General features: G+C 44.1%; 1 protein-coding gene across 1 annotated transcript in view; it reads right to left on the minus strand.

Annotated features, from left to right (window-relative positions):
• Window positions 1-19,560, minus strand: part of LRRC31 (leucine rich repeat containing 31) — a 29,544-nt gene that overhangs the window by 3,242 nt on the left and 6,742 nt on the right. The window contains 7 exon segments of the mRNA XM_045788618.2: window positions 4,704-4,871; window positions 8,497-8,664; window positions 11,196-11,363; window positions 12,134-12,301; window positions 12,534-12,701; window positions 15,263-15,430; window positions 17,124-17,267. Coding sequence (XP_045644574.2) covers window positions 4,704-4,871; window positions 8,497-8,664; window positions 11,196-11,363; window positions 12,134-12,301; window positions 12,534-12,701; window positions 15,263-15,430; window positions 17,124-17,267 — 1,152 coding nt within the window.

Below are 19,560 nucleotides of genomic sequence, written 5' to 3' on the forward strand. Positions count from 1 at the left end.
TAGCACTTTTTAGCGAGAAAGTATTTTTTTAGGGGGAGTAGGGTCAAAGGGAAAGGGAGAGAGAAAATCCTAAGTAGGCTCTATGCCCAGTGGGGCTCGATCTTACAACCCTGAGGTCATGACCTGAGCTGAAAGCAAGAGTCGAATGCTAAACTGAGCCACCCAGGCGCCCCACGACAAAGTATTTTTTAACTAAGGTACGTACATTCTTGTTTTAGACATAATGTATTGCATGCTTAATAGACCACAATATGGTGTACACATAACTTTTGTATGTACTGGGATACTGGAGAATGTATCTGACTTGCCTTTTTGCAATATTTGCTTTATCGTGTAGTCTGGAGCCAAACCCACAATACCTCTGAGATATGACTGTATTTTATTTTTACTTATTTATCCTACAGTATTATTATTATTATTATTTTTAAAGATTTTATTTATTTATTTGACAGAGAGAGACAGCCAGCGAGAGAAGGAAGGCAAGCAGGGAGAGTGGGAGAGGAAGAAGCAGGCTCCCAGCGGAGGAGCCTGATGTGGGGCTCGATCCCAGAACGCCGGGATCACGCCCTAAGACTGAGCCACCCAGGCGCCCCTATCCTACAGTATTATTGATTGCATTCCCTATGCTATACTTCTCATCCGCATGACTTATTTATTAAGTTTTTGTACGAATTAGTTCCCTTTATCTATTTCACCCATTCCCTACCCCCTCCCCTCTGGTAACTAGAAGTTTGTTCTCTGCATTTAAGAGTCCGTTTTTGGTCTTGTTTGTTTTGTATTTTAGATTCCACATATAAATGAAATCATATAGTATTTGTCTTTCTCTGATTTATTTCACTTAGGATTATACCCTCTAGGTCCAACCATGTTGTCACAAATGGCAGGATCTCATTCTTGGGGCCCCTGGCTGGCTCAGTCTGTAGAGCATGTGACTCTACAAAAGTTCAAGATTGCTGAGTCAACGATTCCATTGTTGGGTCACAAGTTCAAGCCCCATGTTGGGCATAAAGCTTACTTTAAAAAATAAATAAATAAAATGTGTGTACCTTAGAAGGATCTCATTCTTTTTTTTATGGCTGAATAATATTCCTGTGTGTGTGTGTGTGTGTGTGTGTGTACCACTCTTCTAGACCCACTCATCTATCTGTGGACACTTAAGTTGCTTCCATATCTTAGATATTGTAGATAATGCTGGTATAAACATAGGGGTGCATATATCTTTTCAAATTAGTGTTTTTGTTTTCTTTGGGTAAGTACCCAGTGGTAGGATTACTGGATCATATGGTAGTTCTATTTTTAATTTTTTAAGGAAACTCCATCTGGTTTTCCAGAGTGGCTGCACCAATTTACATTTCCACCAACAGTGCACAAGGGTTACTTTTTCTCGACATCCTCTCCAAGACTTGCTATTTCTTGTCTTTTTGATTTTAGCCATTCTGACAGGTGTAAGGTGATACTTCATGTGTTGTGTGTTTTTTTTTAAGATTTTTATTTTTAAGTACTCTCTATACCCAATGTGGTGCTCAAACACACAACCCTAAGATCAAGGGCACACGCTCTGCCGACTGAGCCAGCCAGGCGCTCCCTCAGTGTGGTTTTGATTTGCATCTCCCTGATGCTGAGTGATGTTGAGCATCTTGTCATGTGTCTGCTGGCCATCTGGATGTCTTCTTTGGAAAAATGTCTCTTCAGTTCCTCTGCTCGTTTTTAAATTGGATTATTTGGGGGCGCCTGGGTGGCTCAGTCGTTAAGCATCTGCCTTCGGCTCAGGGCATGATCCTGGAGTTCTGGGATCGAGCCCCACGTCAGGCTCTTCCACTATGAGCCTGCTTCTTCCTCTCCCACTCCCCCTGCTTGTGTTCCCTCTCTCGCTGGCTGTCTCTATTTCTCTGTCAAATGAATAAATAAAATCTTAAAAAAAAATTAAATTGGATTATTTGGGTTTTTTGGTTTTGAATTGTTTAAATTCTTTATGTATTTTGGACATTAATGCCTTATTGGATATATCACTCGCAAATATTTTCTCCCATTAAGTTGCCTTTTCATGTTTTTTGGTGGTTTCCTTCTTTGTGCAAAAACTTTTCATTTTGTGTAGTCCAATTGTTTTATTTTGCTTTTGTTTCCCTTGCCCGAGGAGACATATCTAGAAAAATGTTGCTAAGGCTAGTGTCAAAGAGATCACTGCCTTTGTTTTCTTCCAAGAGTTTTATGGTTTCAGGTCTCACATTTAGATCTCTAATCCATGTTGAGTTTTTGTGTGTGGTGTAAAAAGGGATCCAGTTTCATTCTTCTGCATGTAGCTATTCAGTTGTCCCAGCATCAGTTATCGAGAGATTGTCTTTTCTCCATTGCATATTCTTGCCTCCTTTGTCATAGATTACTTGACCATATAAGCACAGATTTTTTCCCCTTGGGTCTTTGTTCTGTTCCATTGATCTACGTGTCTGTTTTTGTGCCAGGACCGTACTGTTCAGATTACTACAGCTTTGTAGTATATCTTGAAATCTGGGATTGTGATACCTCCAATTTTGTTCTTTTTCATGATTGTTTTGGCTATTGGGGATCTTCTGTGGTTCCATACTAATTTTAGGATTATTCTACTTCTGTGAAAAATGCGGTTGATATTTTGATAGGGATTATATTAAATCTGTAGATTGCTTTGGGAAGTATGGACATTTTAACAATATTTGTTCTCCCAGCCCATGAGCATGGACTATCTTTCCATTTATTTATGTCATCTTCAATTTCTTCCATCAGTTTCCTATGGTTTTCAGAGTACAGGTCTTTCACCTCCTTGGTTAAGTTATTCCTCAGTATTTTATAATTTTGTGTACAATTGTAAATGGGGTTGTTTTCTTAAATTTCTCTTTCTGCTGCTTTGTTATTAGTGTATAGAAATGCAACAGAATTCTGTATATTGATTTTGTATCCTGCAGCTTTACTAAGTTCATTTATCAGTTCTAAGAGTTTTTGGTGGTGCTTTTAGGCTTTCTAGATATAGTATTATGTCATCTGCAAATAGTGAAAGCTTTACTTCTTCCTTACCAATTTGGATGCCTTTTATTTCCTGCCTGACTTCTGTGGCTAGGACTTCCAGTACTACATTGAATAAAAGTGGCAAGAACAAACATCCTTCTCTTGTTTCTGACCTTAGAGGAAAAGCTCTCCACTTTTCACCATTGAGTATGATGTTAGCTGTAGGTTTGACGTATATGACTTTTTTTTTTAAAGATTTTATTTATTTATGTGACAGAGACAGCCAGCGAGAGAGGGAACACAGCAGGGGAGTGGGAGAGGAAGAAGCAGGCTCCCAGCGGAGGAGCCCGATGTGGGACTCATCCCCGAACGCCGGGATCATGCCCTGAGCCGAAGGCAGACGCTTAACGACTGCACCACCCAGGCGCCCCGACGTATATGACTTTTATCATGCTGAGGTATGTTCCCCTGAATCCCACTTTGTTGAGAGTTTTTATCATGAACGGATGTTGAATCTTGTCAAATGCTTTTCCTGCATTTCCTGAGATGACTATATGATTTTTGAGATGATCATATTACTGTATTTTAAAGCAAATCCCAGATCCCGTTTTAACTTTCCTATACTGTTTGAATTTTCCAATCATGTGAGTATCCTAATTATTATATTTCACTATTTTATACTTATTATATATATTTTTAAATCTGGGTAATAGGATCGTAGGTTATGGAAATACTTTTGTAGTTTACTCTGAGAAAGTGTTGTTATTTATAAAAGAAAAAAGCTAGAAGTGATTAAGAAATTCTTAAAGAACGTTTGTTAAAATAATCCAAGCACTATAAAAGTGGCAATAGGTAACCACAGACAGTGATACTTGTAATTCACTAAAAATTTGTTGGAAGGATGCTCGTTGCTTCAGAGATGCAGCTGATGGCTGCATAGTGCTGGGGATGCGGGCACAAGGGTAGATGAGAGACGCAGATGTATTCTCCAATTCATTGTTTCCCAATGGGATGTGGACGAAATAGAGGTGATTTTAGGGGATATTTGGGAAAGGTATTATATACTCTGGAATCCCGCAGTGCAAAAGTTATTCCTTATTCAAATCTCTTCCCATCCTTCTAAATTGACGTGGAGAAAGGGTCGAATTGATGCTAGTATGCCTTTAAAGCCCTCTCTTCCCCTATTTCTAACAAAGAGAGAAAGAACCTCTATTCAAAGCCTTCAGCTGCCAACAGTCTAATAATGTCTATGAGAAGTGATTCCCGTATTTCAGTTATGGGATGATGAGTTTCCTGTTTAAATAAAAGCATTTAGGTTAAAGAGTCAATATAAAGAAAAAAACTAAGTAACAGTGCAGGTACCAGGTGCACAGGGCAAGCTCTGTGAAGGCGGACTGTAAGTAACTGGTTTGAGTCACACTGAGCTACCCAGAGAACGAGTCTGTCCTGCGCGGGGAGGGCGAGGAGCAGAAGCGGGAACGACCCACTGCCACGTCTATACCCATCGCTCCCTTTGTGACGCGCCCTCCAGTCTTCTTGGCCCTCCCGGCTCGGGAATTGCCCTTACTCGTTGTCACCAGCTCTCTCCTAAGCAGATGCTGGAGAGAAAGAAGGGAAGCTGGGCGGAGGGCTCAGCCACAGGCCTGGCCCAACTCCCCTCCCCCGCCCTGCCCCCAGCGGCGCACTGGGCTCCCCGCCGGACTTCTTTGGAACCAGTAGATACCAACCCAGAAGAGCCACGTCCTCCGTCACCAGGGCACAGCTGCTCAGTCTCAGCACTCGAAGGGACGCTAAGAACTTCAGTGTTTCCAGAAGCAGCTTCAGGTTGCCACCAACACATTTATTCCAAGAAAGGTCGAATATTTCCAGAGCAGGGAGGTAAGTGGAGGCTTCAGCTAAAATTGATAACAGAAGAGTAATCGTTTAGGCTTCCGTCTTTGAAACTGAAGAACCTGGGGCAATGTATTAATATAACTGGGATAAGAAAGTTACAGAGACTGTTTTCTTTTGCCCGAAATTCATGACCACAAGTTACGTTGCCTATTTTTATTTGGGAGAAATATTGGAAACTTTAGAAAAATAAAACTTGATTAAGTGGAATTCACTATCCACTGGGCTTTTTCTCCTGTAGTTCCCCTCTAGGAAGAAGGAGGCAGAGGATTTGGACAGCTAGTTGGGATTTCCGGAGCGTGTCCCGGTTTTACATGCTCCTGTGTCTAGTCAGGCTGAAGTTCGGAGGTGGGGCCAAGCCTCCTGCGGACCTACCTGCAGTTACAGAGACAAGGAAGAGAACTAGTGGATTTCGGAGAGATTTTAAAATGAGATTAAAAGAGGTTCTGCTTAATTCTCAGTTGCCCCAATGTTGAAATTAACCCAAACAACTTATTCCTAAGATATAGTTAATTATACTTTAATGCCACTCTTCTTTCTCAAAAATAACAGGTGTCCAAGGGGCAAATACATATCCTTTTATAATGTCTAATAAGAAAATCCCTCCCGCCTGCATGGTACAGAGACCTATCAATAAGAAATGGAACTTTTTCTTTTAAAAATGATGTGATGGATTATATGTTTACTTGATTCACTTCTTTTTTTGGAGGGGAGGCGCAGAGGGCAAGGGAGCGAGAGAATCTTAAGCAGCTCCATGCCAGCATGGAGCCTGACACGGGGCTCAAACTCATGACCCTGAGATGATGACCTGAGCCAAAATCAAGCATCAGACACTTAACCAACTGAGCCACCCAGGTCTCCCAAATGATTTATTTCTTAATTCAAATTGAATGATAGATTTATCTCAGATGATATAATTTCATGTAATATCTACTTGATTATGAGTCATTATGCAGCAGTAATTGGAAAGAGCTCTATCTTCCGATGGCAAAAGACACAAAATTAAAAACAAAATTTTCTTTTAAAAAAAATACAACTTTTTCCAACTAGGGACATCATGTTGCCCCTAAATTTGTTTTTTGTGTAACTTTCCGAACAGAACATTAGTCTGAACAGTGGGATGTGTCGTGTGTGTGTGTGTGTGTGTGTGTGTGTGGTGTGTATATGTGTGTTTAAATCACCATTTTGGAGATTACAGACCCCTTGGAAAAGTTAGTTTACTTGCTTAACTGTATGCAGAAATACCTAAATGTGGTTAGGGTAGGCCGTGAAGAGTAAGTGCGATCTCTGCCTTCAAGGAGATGATCAACTGGGGGAAATACATTCATTGAGGAAAACACACAAATAAATACATAGTTACAAATTCTAATAGAGGCTATACAAAAGATACAGGGGCACCTCATTTAGATCCGAGATGCTGTCTTTACAGGGAGCCTTTATGCTGAGACCTGAAGTCAGAGCTCCCCAGGAAAGAATAGGAGGCGGGTGAGGGCTGGGGGCACCCCATCCAGAGAACAGGAAGACCTGGAGACAAGGGGGAGCTCAGTGACAGGAAGGAACTGAAGAAGCCAGCTGAGGCTGGTTCAGGGAGCAAGGGGGAGAGTGGCCGAGAGGCATGAGGGCCAGATCACCTGGGCCTTTTAGACCCCACGAAGGAATGTGGATTTTACCAGGGGTGCTAGGGGCCGCCATTGTGTGTTTTTAAACTGGGTAGTGATAAGATCCAATTTACTTTGTAAATGAAATTTATAGATTATCTCCCCATAATAATATTAACAACTAACATTCACTGAGCATTTACTATGTGCCAGACACCTTTCCAAGAACTTTACATATATCAACACATTTAATTCTTACAACCTCATGAAGTCTTTACTATTATTCCATTTTACATTTTACAGACAAGGAGACTGAAGCACAGAGATGTCAAGTATCTCAGGTCACAAGAGCCAGAGCCAGGATTTGATTTTAGGCAGCCTGATTCCAGGAGATTTGGAGCCAGAAAATGTACCACATATGTCCCCCACAATATAATTGCAATCAGTCTTCAGGAGTTCACAGCCCCCTCCCTCTAGACTGACTTTCTGATCCAGGTTAAGAACTCCTGATCTGAAAGATACGTATCTTGCTATTTTCCCCATCCAGACATGGGGACAAGGAGATGAGCAATGCTGGGAGCAGGGGAGGGTCACAGTTCACGCCAAGGACCAAGTCTATGTGGGTTGAACAAAGTACTTGGGCTGAAAGGGGGGCAAGAGTGCCCTAAATATAGAAGTCTTCGAATGTGGGGTGAATTATATGCATTCGTTTCTGTTAACAGTTATTAACAGAATATATTTCTTTCATTAGTAATAAACTGTGTCTGATCCATGGTACAATTCGTTTTTCTAGAAATGTCAGCTGACATACAACACTTCCGGGGCCAGAGGGGGTCAGAGAGAAGGACTCTGTTTTCATCCTTATCCAGGAAGCACAAGAATACAAGCTCTCTGGTCTGTGTGTGTGCAGAAAAAGAGCTAACCTGCCAGGCCTGACTCTGCGACCCCCTAAAGGCTTCCTGACAAGGTTGGCTGGCATCCGGGCCTTTGCAGTTTGGCTGTGTTCCACCCATTCCTTACCTAACACAAGTGGCTCGCTGTGCCTCCACTGCGTGTCTACAAATTCTAGGACTTAGGCTGAACACCAGCTTTCCTTCTGTGCTCTGGAATTTTGATATTTGCCAGTAGAGGGTAACTGTGTGACCACCCCCCAAGAAAAGCCCTGGATGGAAGGTTCAGGTGAGCTTCCCTGGAAGGCGTCCTTTCACCTATGTTGTCAGAAGTTGCTGGGAGAAGGACGTGTGTGCTGTGTGACTCCACAGGCAGAGGTCTCTTGGAAACTTGTACTTGGTTTCCTCTAAACTTTGCGCCACGCACTGTTCCCTTTGCTGATTTTGCTTTGTATCCTTTTGTTGTAATAAATCCCAACAGTGAGTCCAACTCTATGCTGAGACCAGTGCGTCCTCCTAGCGAATCACTGAACCTGAACGTGGCACTGGGGACCCCCATCCAGCAACGTGTGCCCGAAGTGCTTTGCTCGAGTGGCTATTTCTGCAAACTGATGGAAAGTACCTTTGCCTCAAAATATCTCCTTCTACTTGCAGATGATGTTCTTGCCCCCGAGGAGGCAGACATTCCAGATTCTGCAGACCCTTGATCTGGGCTGGACTGTATCCATGACCTTCAAGCAGGCCCAGATTCCTAGCGAGGACAACAAATCCTGCTAGAAAGCGGATGCTGGGCAGTCAACGAGGTTCACACACTAGCGATTCCCTCATCTTTCCCGTCAGACTCCCAGCAATCCAGTTTATATTGGCACCTCGGTGAAATCCCAAGTTACCATGGATATGGACCTCCAGAGTTGGCTGCATACAATTTAAATTTTAAATGCTAAATTTGCAAATGGCAGCCACAATCATTCATCTGGCCTTCAGAAAGCCACTTTTAAGAGAGCACATTTCCTGAAAAGAAGACACATTAGGAATTCACGAGTTTGCCTATGGCTGAGGCTTGGCATGAAATTCCTATGTAGGGAGTACGCGTTCCCGTGTGTTACTGTACACGCCTGCAGGGGTCTGGGGGATTCTCTTACCGAGCGCGGTAAAAGTCTCAGTCTCCAGGGCACAGCTGTTGATGAGTAAGGACTTCAGTGTGGGTAGAAATCGGAGCCGGCTGAGCAGGTGCTCAGAAGAGCTGCCCATCCTTTTGTTGGCGGATAAATCCAACTCTTGAAGACTCGAGAGTAAAGGGACTACCTGGGCTGTGAAAATGTCAGCAGTGACATGTTTTAGGCACCATCTCACAAAGAGTCTTCTGGATATTTGGGTCCCACAGTCCCACAGTCTCCCTCCCTTACACGCACACACACCAGCCACCCTCCCCCGTGTGTAGCTTGGGCTGTTCTACTGCCAAGCTAGACGTTAGGAGCAAAGACCCTGGAGACAGAACTGGGTTCTAATCCTGCCTCTGCTGCTAAAGAACTGTGGGATTTCAGGAAAGTTACTTAACTTCTCTGAATCTCAGTTATCACAACAACAACAACAACAACAACAACAACAACAGAACTCACAGGGTCATTGGGAAGATAAAATGACTTGGTATATGTAAGCATGCTGGGATCTCTGTGCGGCTGGCTCACCTCCTCAGAGCCTTCCGGGGCCCCCTAAGCCACAAAAGCCCGTGGTCACGATCACATCACCCTATTTATTTTTGTTTATGTGTTTGTTTTCTGTCCTCCCTCACCGAAGGTGAGCTCTGTCTGTAGGGCCTGCGTCCTCCCGAGTGTGCGAAGAATCTAGAACACCGGAGGCACAGACATTTGTGGAAGGAGGGATGGAGGATGGGAAGGAAAGGAAGGCAGGCAGGTGGGATCCCAACAGATGTAACGGTTTCTTCCTCTTCACATGTAGTTGGTTTATTCCTGTCCCTACCAGACTGGGGCTCCTGGACTATGATTTTCGCTTAGCCCATGGCACAGTGCCTCGTACGACTAGATGATGAATCAAAGTTGTTGGCTAAACGATCTGTAATTCCATTTCTTTGGAGCTATCTAGAATGATCAGATAAAAGAATGGTGAGTTATTTAACCTCATAAGGTATAAATGGAATGTATTTTCATTTCCATCTTCTCAAAATTAGGCAGTAAGAGAACGATGCAATTTGCTACAGTTCTTAAATAATCATTAGCTTTCCAGGGCTGTTCACCCGTGTTCGTGGCTGAGAATCTGGTGAGAGAAGCTGGTGCTCCTGTTATGCTAGCGGTAACAGCTGGGTTCCCTGTAGCCCTGGAACCTTCCTCTGGTAACAAGATGAGGCGATATTCATGTTATTCGGTTGTATCGAGGGAAATTCATTCTTTGGAACAGGTGCACCAATAATTCAGGAGTGTCTCCTCCCGGTGTGACGCTCAGACATAAAGGGGACGGTGATACCCCGTACGCTCCATCTGGAGCTCAGAAGCGGCTTGTTTTGTTCCTTTAAAATCTTTATAAAAGCCTTGAACTTTTCTCAGTTTTCCATATTGAGGCATGAGTCCCAAATGTAATTTAGCAGGTCTAAAATATAGATATTCGACCTAAGAACCTATTTTACTCTTTTCCTTCCCAAATTGTACTAAAAACAACTAAAAAATTCTTTTTACTCTTGTTCTTAATTGATTCATTCATTCGATCATATTCAACAAGCATTTCCTGGTGCCAACTATATGCTAGCCCTGCACCTGAACAGAAGAGAGACACTGAAGGGGCTCCCTACACAGTGGGGGCTGCTGATCTGGACAGTGAGCAAGGCCAAGGCCCCAGGGACAGAGCCCAAGCAAGTGGCTGGGGTGGAGTCGAGGAGGGGAAGGCTAGGGAACAAAGTCAGAACGACAGAGGAGGAATAGGGGACCATTTGGACTCGCGGTAACCTGGGCATGAGATGGCGGTGGCCTGGACCAGGGTGGTAGAGGTCCAGAAGGTGAGCTGTGGTGAGATTCTGGAGGTGTTTTGAAAGTTGACTGTGGCCACAGATGGAATTAAACCCTTAATGGCAAGGCCGCGCTCACGCCGTTATGGGAAACTGCATTTATACATTACCTGTTATAATGACAGGATCATGTCTACAGTGGAAAGTAAGTGTAGACACCTGAAGTTATAATGTAGACCCGTGGTGCACCACCCTAAATTCTTCTGTAATTTCATTTGTACCTAAGGGACTTGACTTCAGTCATTAGTCAGAAAGCCTCAATGCCCTTTGTTTGGCTTTCTCTCTACATCCCTGTTTGAAACAAACTTTGTGACTAACAGAGTCATTTCTTTTTTCTTTTTTTTTTTTTTTTAAAGATTTTATTTATTTATTCGACAGAGATAGAGACAGCCAGCGAGAGAGGGAACACAAGCAGGGGGAGTGGGAGAGGAAGAAGCAGGCTCATAGTGGAGGAGCCTGATGTGGGGCTCGATCCCACAACGCCGGGATCACGCCCTGAGCCGAAGGCAGATGCTTAACCGCTGTGCCACCCAGGCGCCCCTAACAGAGTCATTTCTAAACAGTAACATATATTCAAAATTTTCTCCACCAAGCGCCACATTCATCATTTACAAATATGTGTAGGAGGAATTTAGATTCACTAACATTTCCCGGGCATGTAATACATGCCAAATACAATATTGGGGCATTCACAGAACGTTTATGATTTGATGCTTTTGGTAACTTCATAAACAGTAAATTTAAGGGGATACCTCAAATTTGCCAAGTTCCAAACAGATACTGAGGTTCCAAAAGTCTTTCCATGGCTCTGTCGTTCACACTTACTCAGTGACGCCACGTCATCTGCCGTTAGCGAGCACTGGTGAAGATCCAAAACTTCTAGACGCTCCAATGTGGCCAACTGAGCTGATGAGTCCTCAAAACCTCCACCCAGCTCCCTGTTGCAGGAAAGGTCTAATTTCTTCAGTTCACACAAATACCTAAAAGCGGCATCTACAAAGAAAGTCAAAAGTCCCATTCTGACAAGTTAGAAGATGGAAGGCAGGTGTGGAACAGGGGAGGGTGTAGGTGTGGAGAAGGGAGATAGAGAAAATATACTGGGTTGAGAAAAGCCAAGATGGAGGAATAACTTTAGACTTCCTACCATCTGGCCCTCCTTGGACTTGATAGTGGCTTCAAATTCCCCCACCCCCACCCCCTAATCTGCATCGACTGCCAGTGGCTTTGGTGGAACCCTGCAACTGATAGTTCTCCTCCTCCCACGCTGAGCATTGGCATTTCACAGAATTCTAGACTTACTCAAACTGCCAGCAAGATGGATATTGTAGGCTCTGTAAGTCGAAGGAGAACACACAATTTCATGTCACGTTCTCCCTACAGATGCCACTGAAGCTATTCTTTTTATCAGTACCAATTCCTTCCTACTACTGAGCATAAAATAATGCTGACATTTTCAAAAGTAAGAGAAAAATGGAGAGCTTTCATAGAACATAACTTTTCTGTTGCCCAGTGTCTATCTCAAACCCAGAATATCCTGGCCTTTTCAGAGGTAGCTATTTTGAGAGGTAATTTTTAAAATCATAAAAGTGTATGCTTACCGTAAAAGATTTAGAAAAGAATAAAACAAAGAAGATTTAAATTACCCATAATCTCATTCCCCAATATAACCCCTGTGTATATTTTGTTGAATTTCCTAACAGCTTAAATTAAATATAAACTAAAATTACAGATGTGTATAAAAACCTCAGTCATTGCTAACTCACCCAGTAGTCTGACACTCTCTTGTGATAGTCCACATGAATGTAACTTCAGTACTTTCAGATTCGAGGTACTTTTTAATCCCTGAGCAATACTGTTCAGACTTGCACCGATGTTTCTGTTAATGGAAAGATCGAGGACTTCGAGATTTTGCATCATGGGTAGCAACTGACCTAGAGAGAAGTGAATCCAAATGAGAGGAGCAGCTCAGTGAAAATGCGTGGCGTGAATGCTGGGGCAGGAGGGGGAGGGAAGCCTCGTGTGACCTGCGGCCATAGGGAGCCACTCTTCCAATTCAGGGCAAGAGAAAACACAGCCAACTTGGACCCTTTGACTCTCAGGCTGTCTGATCGTGGGCATCTTCACATTTATTTTCTGGGGAGGACTCTTCCAAATTCCACTTACCCACAAATGCCCCATCTTCAGATGTGAGGCCACAATCCACAAGCTCAAGTGTTTGTATCTTGCTCCCTTCTTGGAACTTCCGGAGGATCAGAGGTAAGTTTCCTCCCACTTCACTGTTCCAGGACAAGTTCAGCTCTTCCAGGTCGGGTATCATCTCGAGTGCTTCTCCTGTTACAAAATAGCCCGAAGATGGGGTCGATTGCTAATCCACAAAGCAGGGAATCCATCTCAAAATCAGCACAAGCATTTTTTATGGAATGATAATGGCTGGGCCAGGGACTGGTTAGGTGCCAAGGAACAGTGCAGACTGTTCCCAGCAGGCTGAGCCTCTGTATTTACAGGCACGGCGATTCTAGTCCCTCCAAAGTTCAGAAGCCATGCCTATGTACAAAAATCTTTGTAGGGGCGCCTGGGTAGCGCAGTCGTTAAGCGTCTGCCTTCGGCTCAGGGCGTGATCCCAGCATTCTGGGATCGAGCCCCACATCAGGCTCCTCCGCCGGGAGCCTGCCTCTTCCTCTCCCACTCCCCCTGCTTGTGTCCCCTCTCTCGCTGGCTGTCTCTATGTCAAATAAATAAAATCTTAAAAAAAAAAAATCTTTGTAAAGCAAACCCCACCTGCCAGTAGGGTGGTTTCACTGAGTTGTTTTTGTGGTAGTAAATGCTTGTACTCTTCCAACTACTTTCTCTCCTCCACCCTGTCTGCGGTCAGCATCACTGGGAAGCTGGGCCAGAGGACCAGGTGCGGCCAAGCAGGGCACTGGCCACCATGAGGGTAAAGCTCACTTTGACATCAAGAATATCACAACTAAACCGAGCCCTCCAGAGAACAAGTAATAAAGCATACGGTGCTGGCAGCTCCTAACAGCCATGCAACCTTGGAGGGTAGAGGAGGATGCAGGGAGAAAGGGGTGGGACTTGACATTTCTGAAACCCTTTTGCAGACAAAAGCATCCGCGGGCTGGAATGGAGGCTGGGAGAGAGCAGGGACGTGCCCAGGGAAATCAGCCTTAGGAATAACCTCCATTGCCTTGGGTAGAACACATGGAAAACGCACTTTCTCAATGTGCAGAGTCAATCTCTGCACCAAACAAGAGTACTAGAAAGTCCCTGTGTCTAGAAGGCTCTCCCCCATGATCCACTACCGGACTTGGACTCCTACCATTAGCTATTCCTTGTGTGGACCTGGCTTTCAGGAGTCCAGGAGCCTCACGTTAAGATGCATGATCTCCCAGCGCAGATGCCATTTTGTATGCCATCGCCAGTCAGTTGGGGTGGCCTTCGATAGCCCTGAAGCACTCCTCAGCAGCAGGGACAGAGAGTGTGACCGATCAGTGTGTCTGCAGTGCACCTGGTGCTGGGGAGCCACGCACCTGTCGTCCTACACTAAGCAGTGGTAACGGGTATAATAATGTTGGGACGCCTCTTGACTGATGGTGTCTTATCATTAAACCATTTATTCTCCCTGTACCCCATCTGCCATCAAGGCTCCCTTCTGATGGGAGAAAGTGCAGAAGCCCTTCCAGACGGGAAAAGGGAACAGGTTACAAAACATCCTAGCAGCAAAGATGCAGACTCCCTCCTGAGCCGGAGAAGTTTGGAGCGAGTCCCAGGGCAGAAATTCCATTTCCTGATTTCTTAAGGATGAAAGATCATGAACAAAAATTAGATTAATTGCAGAAAAGAAGGAAACTACATTTTCTCTTCACCCAAGTAACAGTGAGTTCAATTTGCAGCTCAGCTACACAGTAACCAGCTGCTAACAGTGAGGCTCAGCTGATCACATAAAGCCACTGAAGGTTAACTGTGAACGGGGGAGTAGCGGAGCCGTTCTTGAGCCGCACTATGTGCCAGGCACGTAGTAAGCGCTTCGCAGAAATCATTTAATCCTCACAATAGTTTTTTGAGGTGGATATCAAACGCATTTCAGAAATAAGAAAGCTGAGGCTCGGGAAGTTTAAACAATTTGTCCATGGGGGTAGAATTTGAGCCAAGACCTGGCCAGCTCTGAGATGTATGGTGTTTCTCCGCAGCTGCAGGAAGGGTGGGCCAGAGGGCATCAACTGACCCTGACTTTCTGCAGAGGATCAGAGAGAAGACATTCGACATGAATTGTGTTGTTTTTACAAAAATCTTGCGGAGATGTAAATGATCAAAATACGTCACTGAAATAAGAAACTTCAGACCCAAAGACTTTAAAAGTATGAATGGCATCTAAAACCAGCAAGGGTTGGAGTAAAGAGTTCGGTTAGGAGCATGACAGATTTTATCCTACTTCTGTGTTATTCTGTGTTCAGTATATAAACTAACTTAATTGAGGTTCCAGTTCTAGTTAAACCATTGCTTTTATTTGTTTTGGTCAATTTTTTTTAGAAATGGGAATGGAAAAAAAGAAGAGATTATTTTGGAATTGGAAAATAATCATTCTCTACCCCCAACTCCTCAATTTCACAGACAAGTAACAGATCGAGAGTAAGCAAATTTGATAAATTATCTCCATTTAAATTCCATGAGAGCAGGTATCCATCTGCCCAGCTGTGTTCCCTTCTCTATCCTGGGGCTTACCACGGTGCTGGTAGGTACCGGCTGCGTAGCTTTTTAGAAGTTATGCAAGTGCTCAGCATGGCATTCCATCATCCATGTGCTCTCATCCATGAGCACCCGAGGGGGTGTGACCCAGATAGTTTGCCCTTGACACTTCAAAGCTGCTTCCAGTGAAGCATTCATCATACCCAGGGCTCGAACATCATCCGTGGTAAGTCTGCAGCTTCCCAGCCTCAGGATTTTTAGCTTGCTGACGAGATGCATTTGCTGGGTGACTGAATGGAGGTTTCCACCTACAGAATCATTCCAGGAAATATCCAGTTTTTCCAAGTCTGGGAGAAAAGGCAGCAAAGCAACTGGAAACAAACAAGAGGATATACAGATTTGCATCTGTAAGGTGCAATTGGTAGTAAATAGGATCAATGCCTATTGCACCATAAGATAGAAGGGAGGGGTGGACATGCTGGCTTTTAGCAAAGCAGGGATCCCTCAGCCATGCAATTGGGGAGAGAGTGGTGTTTACATTTCCTATTTCCTAGGATACTTTCCATTTCTGCCAAGTAAATGCACTCCAAAAAATGTAGTGATATCTTGATAAGATTTCATAGGAGCTCCTTTATTGTAGCAGAAATGGTCATTCTACTGTTACTACCACTGTCACTGTGATATGTATACTAGACCTTTATTTTGCAAAACATTCTGACATCCCTCACCCCTTCATCCTATTGGATCCTTGGGCTGAAAGCTGGAGGACTGCGATGTTGGCCAGGATTGCTGAGATTGAGGGTATCCATTACCTGGGTATCACTACCTTAAAAAGCTCCCATTGTATTTAAATAGGCCAACATGTGGAGGTTTAGACAGGCCCAAAGCCTGACCGGAACTTTCTCTGAGTATCTGCCATTGCTCATTAAAAGTGACGTTACTGTCTATGAAAAAGATTCGCTAAGGCCATCTATATCTCCTGAAGCAATGACACTCAAGAGTGGAAATGCCAACTTAGAGTGGGTAAAGCATCTTCGCTTGTTTGCTTTTAAATATCTGTCTTGAAGGTTAAGGGCAGCAGTCAGAAGTAGCAAGCTGAGCTCTTACAGTCATAGGCACAGCAGCGTCCAAAATCCTGAAGCCACGCTTAGGGGTGAAATTTGCTTTTGCTTTTTGTTGTTTTACTAGACTTCAATTTCAACTTGCTCACCAAAATCCTAACTTTATAAAGCATAAAAGTCTATTGAACACATTAAGAAGGAACAAAAATTAAAAACAAGATTGCTGGGGCCCGCTCTCAGAGACTGCAAGTCGGTGGGTTTGGGTTGAACTCAAGTGAACACAAGCTCTGCTAGTGATTCTGCTGAGCAGTCATCTGGAAACACAGACACGGGTAGGGTTCTCTCTTAAGAGAATTGCCCAAAATAATGGCATGGAATTTAAATAAAATAGTCAAGGACCCCCTCACTCATGATTCAGTTCTTTTGATACGTCTGTGCTGGCAGACACATCTACTTTGATCAAAGACTCGACTCAAGGTCTCTGAGAAAAAGGGAAAAGAAAGGCGGTAATAGTTGGGGGGGGGGCGTCTTCACAACCAGACGCCTGCTTGCGTGAGACAAGCGGTGGTCACGCTGTTGAGCACACAAGTTGTAAACAACTATTGCTGGTAGTTCCGCTTTCAGTCCACACGTAATTGAGCACAACACCCCTTGACATTCCCAGCGGGGCTCAGCTTTGTGGATGAGTTGCGAGTTTATACCATATTGTGTGCAAGACAAATGTTTTTCAGGGGTAAGGAGCAATCAGTAGGGAGGTAAAATTCTCAGGAAGAACAAACAGACAAATGAACCTTCCTCCTAAACTTGGCTCAAATCTTCGAAGCTTGAGGAAGGTCAATTAGCTTGTTTTAAAAAACGAAACAGTGGCGCAGCCGGTATTCCTGAGCTGTCTGGGGCGGCGCCGAGACCTTGGGTTGCCAGGGTGAGCAATGAGCGTGTTCTGCCCGCTCACTCGACCCGAGGGCTCCCGAGGCCCTCCATGCGAAGCCAGCCGCATACAGACCCGCTTCCGTCACGTCCACTGCCGTCAGTCTGCAGTTGTTCAGATCGAGGCACCTGTCCACAGCCGTCGTGCCCAGCTTCCGCGGGAACGGCTCGTTTTTCTCCATCCTGGATCCCAATTCCACTTCCGAAGCGAGAGGCTGAGCTACGTTGTAAGAATAAAGAAGAACTCGCCGTGAATGACAGACCGTATGAACGAAGCATTGTGATCACAGTGAGACAGGTCAACAGACCGACAACAATGCTGAGCGGGTCCTTTGTGAAAGATCGACCGGGAAGGGGAAGCCTCTACCAGACGCTGAACTTGACCCCTGTCCTGCCTCCGGGTGCTGGACACTGAGCACTCCAGTGACCCTCTTCTTCTTCTTCTTCTTCTTCTTCTTCTTCTTCTTCTTCTTCTTCTTTTTTTTTTTTAAAGATTTTATTTATTTATTAGACAGAGAGAGAGACAGCCAGCGAGAGAGGGAACACAAGCAGGGGGAGCGGGAGAGGAAGAAGCAGGCTCATAGCGGAGGAGCCCGATGTGGGGCTCGATCCCATAACGCTGGGATCACGCCCTGAGCCGAAGGGAGAGGCTTAGCGACTGCGCCACCCAGGCGCCCCCAGTGACCCTCTTCCTAGCAAGGAAACGGAGGACCTCAGGGGCTCTTCTTTCACAGCCTGACAGGGGCTTCTCGGCGTGTAGACAGTGTTGTCTTGCTGGACGAAGCGGCGAACTCGTTAGCACAGCGATTAAGCGGAGCGCTGCTGAGGGACACAGAGCCGCGCTCAGGCCAGGTGGGGAGCACAGGTATTTGACCAAGCAGGTGAAGAAGGGGAAACACTGCGACCACTGCTGGGAGCTTCAGTTGGCTGCTGGGAGCCAATGAAACGCTGCCGGACTCCTAGACCATTCAATGGACAGATCCAGGGAGGGGAGTGCCTGGGAGAGCTTTTCTCCACCACCCTCCCTGCCACAAGAATACACTCAGAAAGCCTCATTTGAACTAGAAGCTGGTTCTTTGAGAGAATTAATAAAATTGACAGACCACTGGCAAGACTTATCGAAAAGAATAGAGAAAAGACCCAAATTAATAAAATTATGAATGAAAAAGGAGAGGTCACAACCAACACCAGTGAAATTGGAAGGATTGTTAGAAACTTTTATCAACAGCTTTATGCCAATAAATTAAGCAATCTGGAAGAGATGGAGGACTTCCTGGAAACCTATAAACTACCAAGACTGAAACAGGAAGAAATTAATTTTTTAAACAGGTCAATTAATTATGAAGAAATTGAAACAGTGATAAACAACCTTCCAAAAAACAAAACTCCAGGCCCGGATGGTTTTCCTGGGGAATTCTACCAAACATTCAAAGAAGAAATAGTACCTATTCTCCTAAAGCTATTTCAAAAAATAGAAAAAGAAGGAAAGCTACCAAACTCATTCTATGAGGCCAATATTACCTTGATCCCCAAACCAGGCAAAGACCCCATCGAAAAGGAGAATTACAGACCAATTTCCCTAATGAATATGGACGCCAAAATCCTCAACAAGATCCTGGCTAATAGAATCCAACAGTACATTAAAAGGATTATCCATCATGACCAAGTAGGATTCATCCCTGGGATGCAAGGGTGGTTCAACATTCCCAAATCAATCAATGTCATAGATTTTATCCAGAAAGAAAAATTCAAAAATCATATGATTCTCTCAATAGATGCAGAAAAAGCATTTGACAAAATACAGCATCCTTTCCTGATTAAAACCCTTCAGAGTGTAGGGATAGAGGGTACATTCCTCAATCTCATAAAAACCATCTGTGAAAAGCCTACAGCAAATATCATTCTCAATGGGGAAAAGCTGGAAGCCCTTCCCTTAAGATCAGGAACACGACAAGGATGCCCACTCTCGCCACTATTATTCAACATAGTACTAGAAGTCCTTGCAATAGCAATCAGACAACAAAAAGGGATCAAAGGTATTCAAATTGGCAAAGAAGAAGTCAAAACGCCTCTCTTCACAGATGACATGATACTCTATATGGAAAACCCAAAAGAAGCCACTCCCAAACTATTAGAAGTTATAGAGCAATTCGGTAATGTGGCGGGATACAAAATCAATGCTCAGAAATCAGTTGCATTTCTATACATGAATAACGAGACCGAAGAAAGAGAAATTAGGGAATCCATCCCATTTACAATAGCACCAAAAACCATACGTTACCTTGGAATTAACTTAACCAGAGACGTAAAGGTACTATATTCTAGAAACTATAAATCACTCTTGAAGCACATTGAAGAAGACACAAAAAGATGGAAAAATATTCCATGCTCGTGGATCGGAAGAAATAACATAGTTAAAATGTCCATGCTACCCAGAGCAATCTACACTTTCAGTGCTATCCCGATCAAAATACCAAGGACATTTTTCAAAGAACTGGAACAAATAGTCCTTA

The sequence above is a fragment of the Ursus americanus genome, chromosome 4 (genome assembly GCF_024610735.1).
Source record: "Ursus americanus isolate L20-20 chromosome 4, mUrsAme1.1.p, whole genome shotgun sequence".
Classification (NCBI taxonomy): domain Eukaryota; kingdom Metazoa; phylum Chordata; class Mammalia; order Carnivora; family Ursidae; genus Ursus; species Ursus americanus.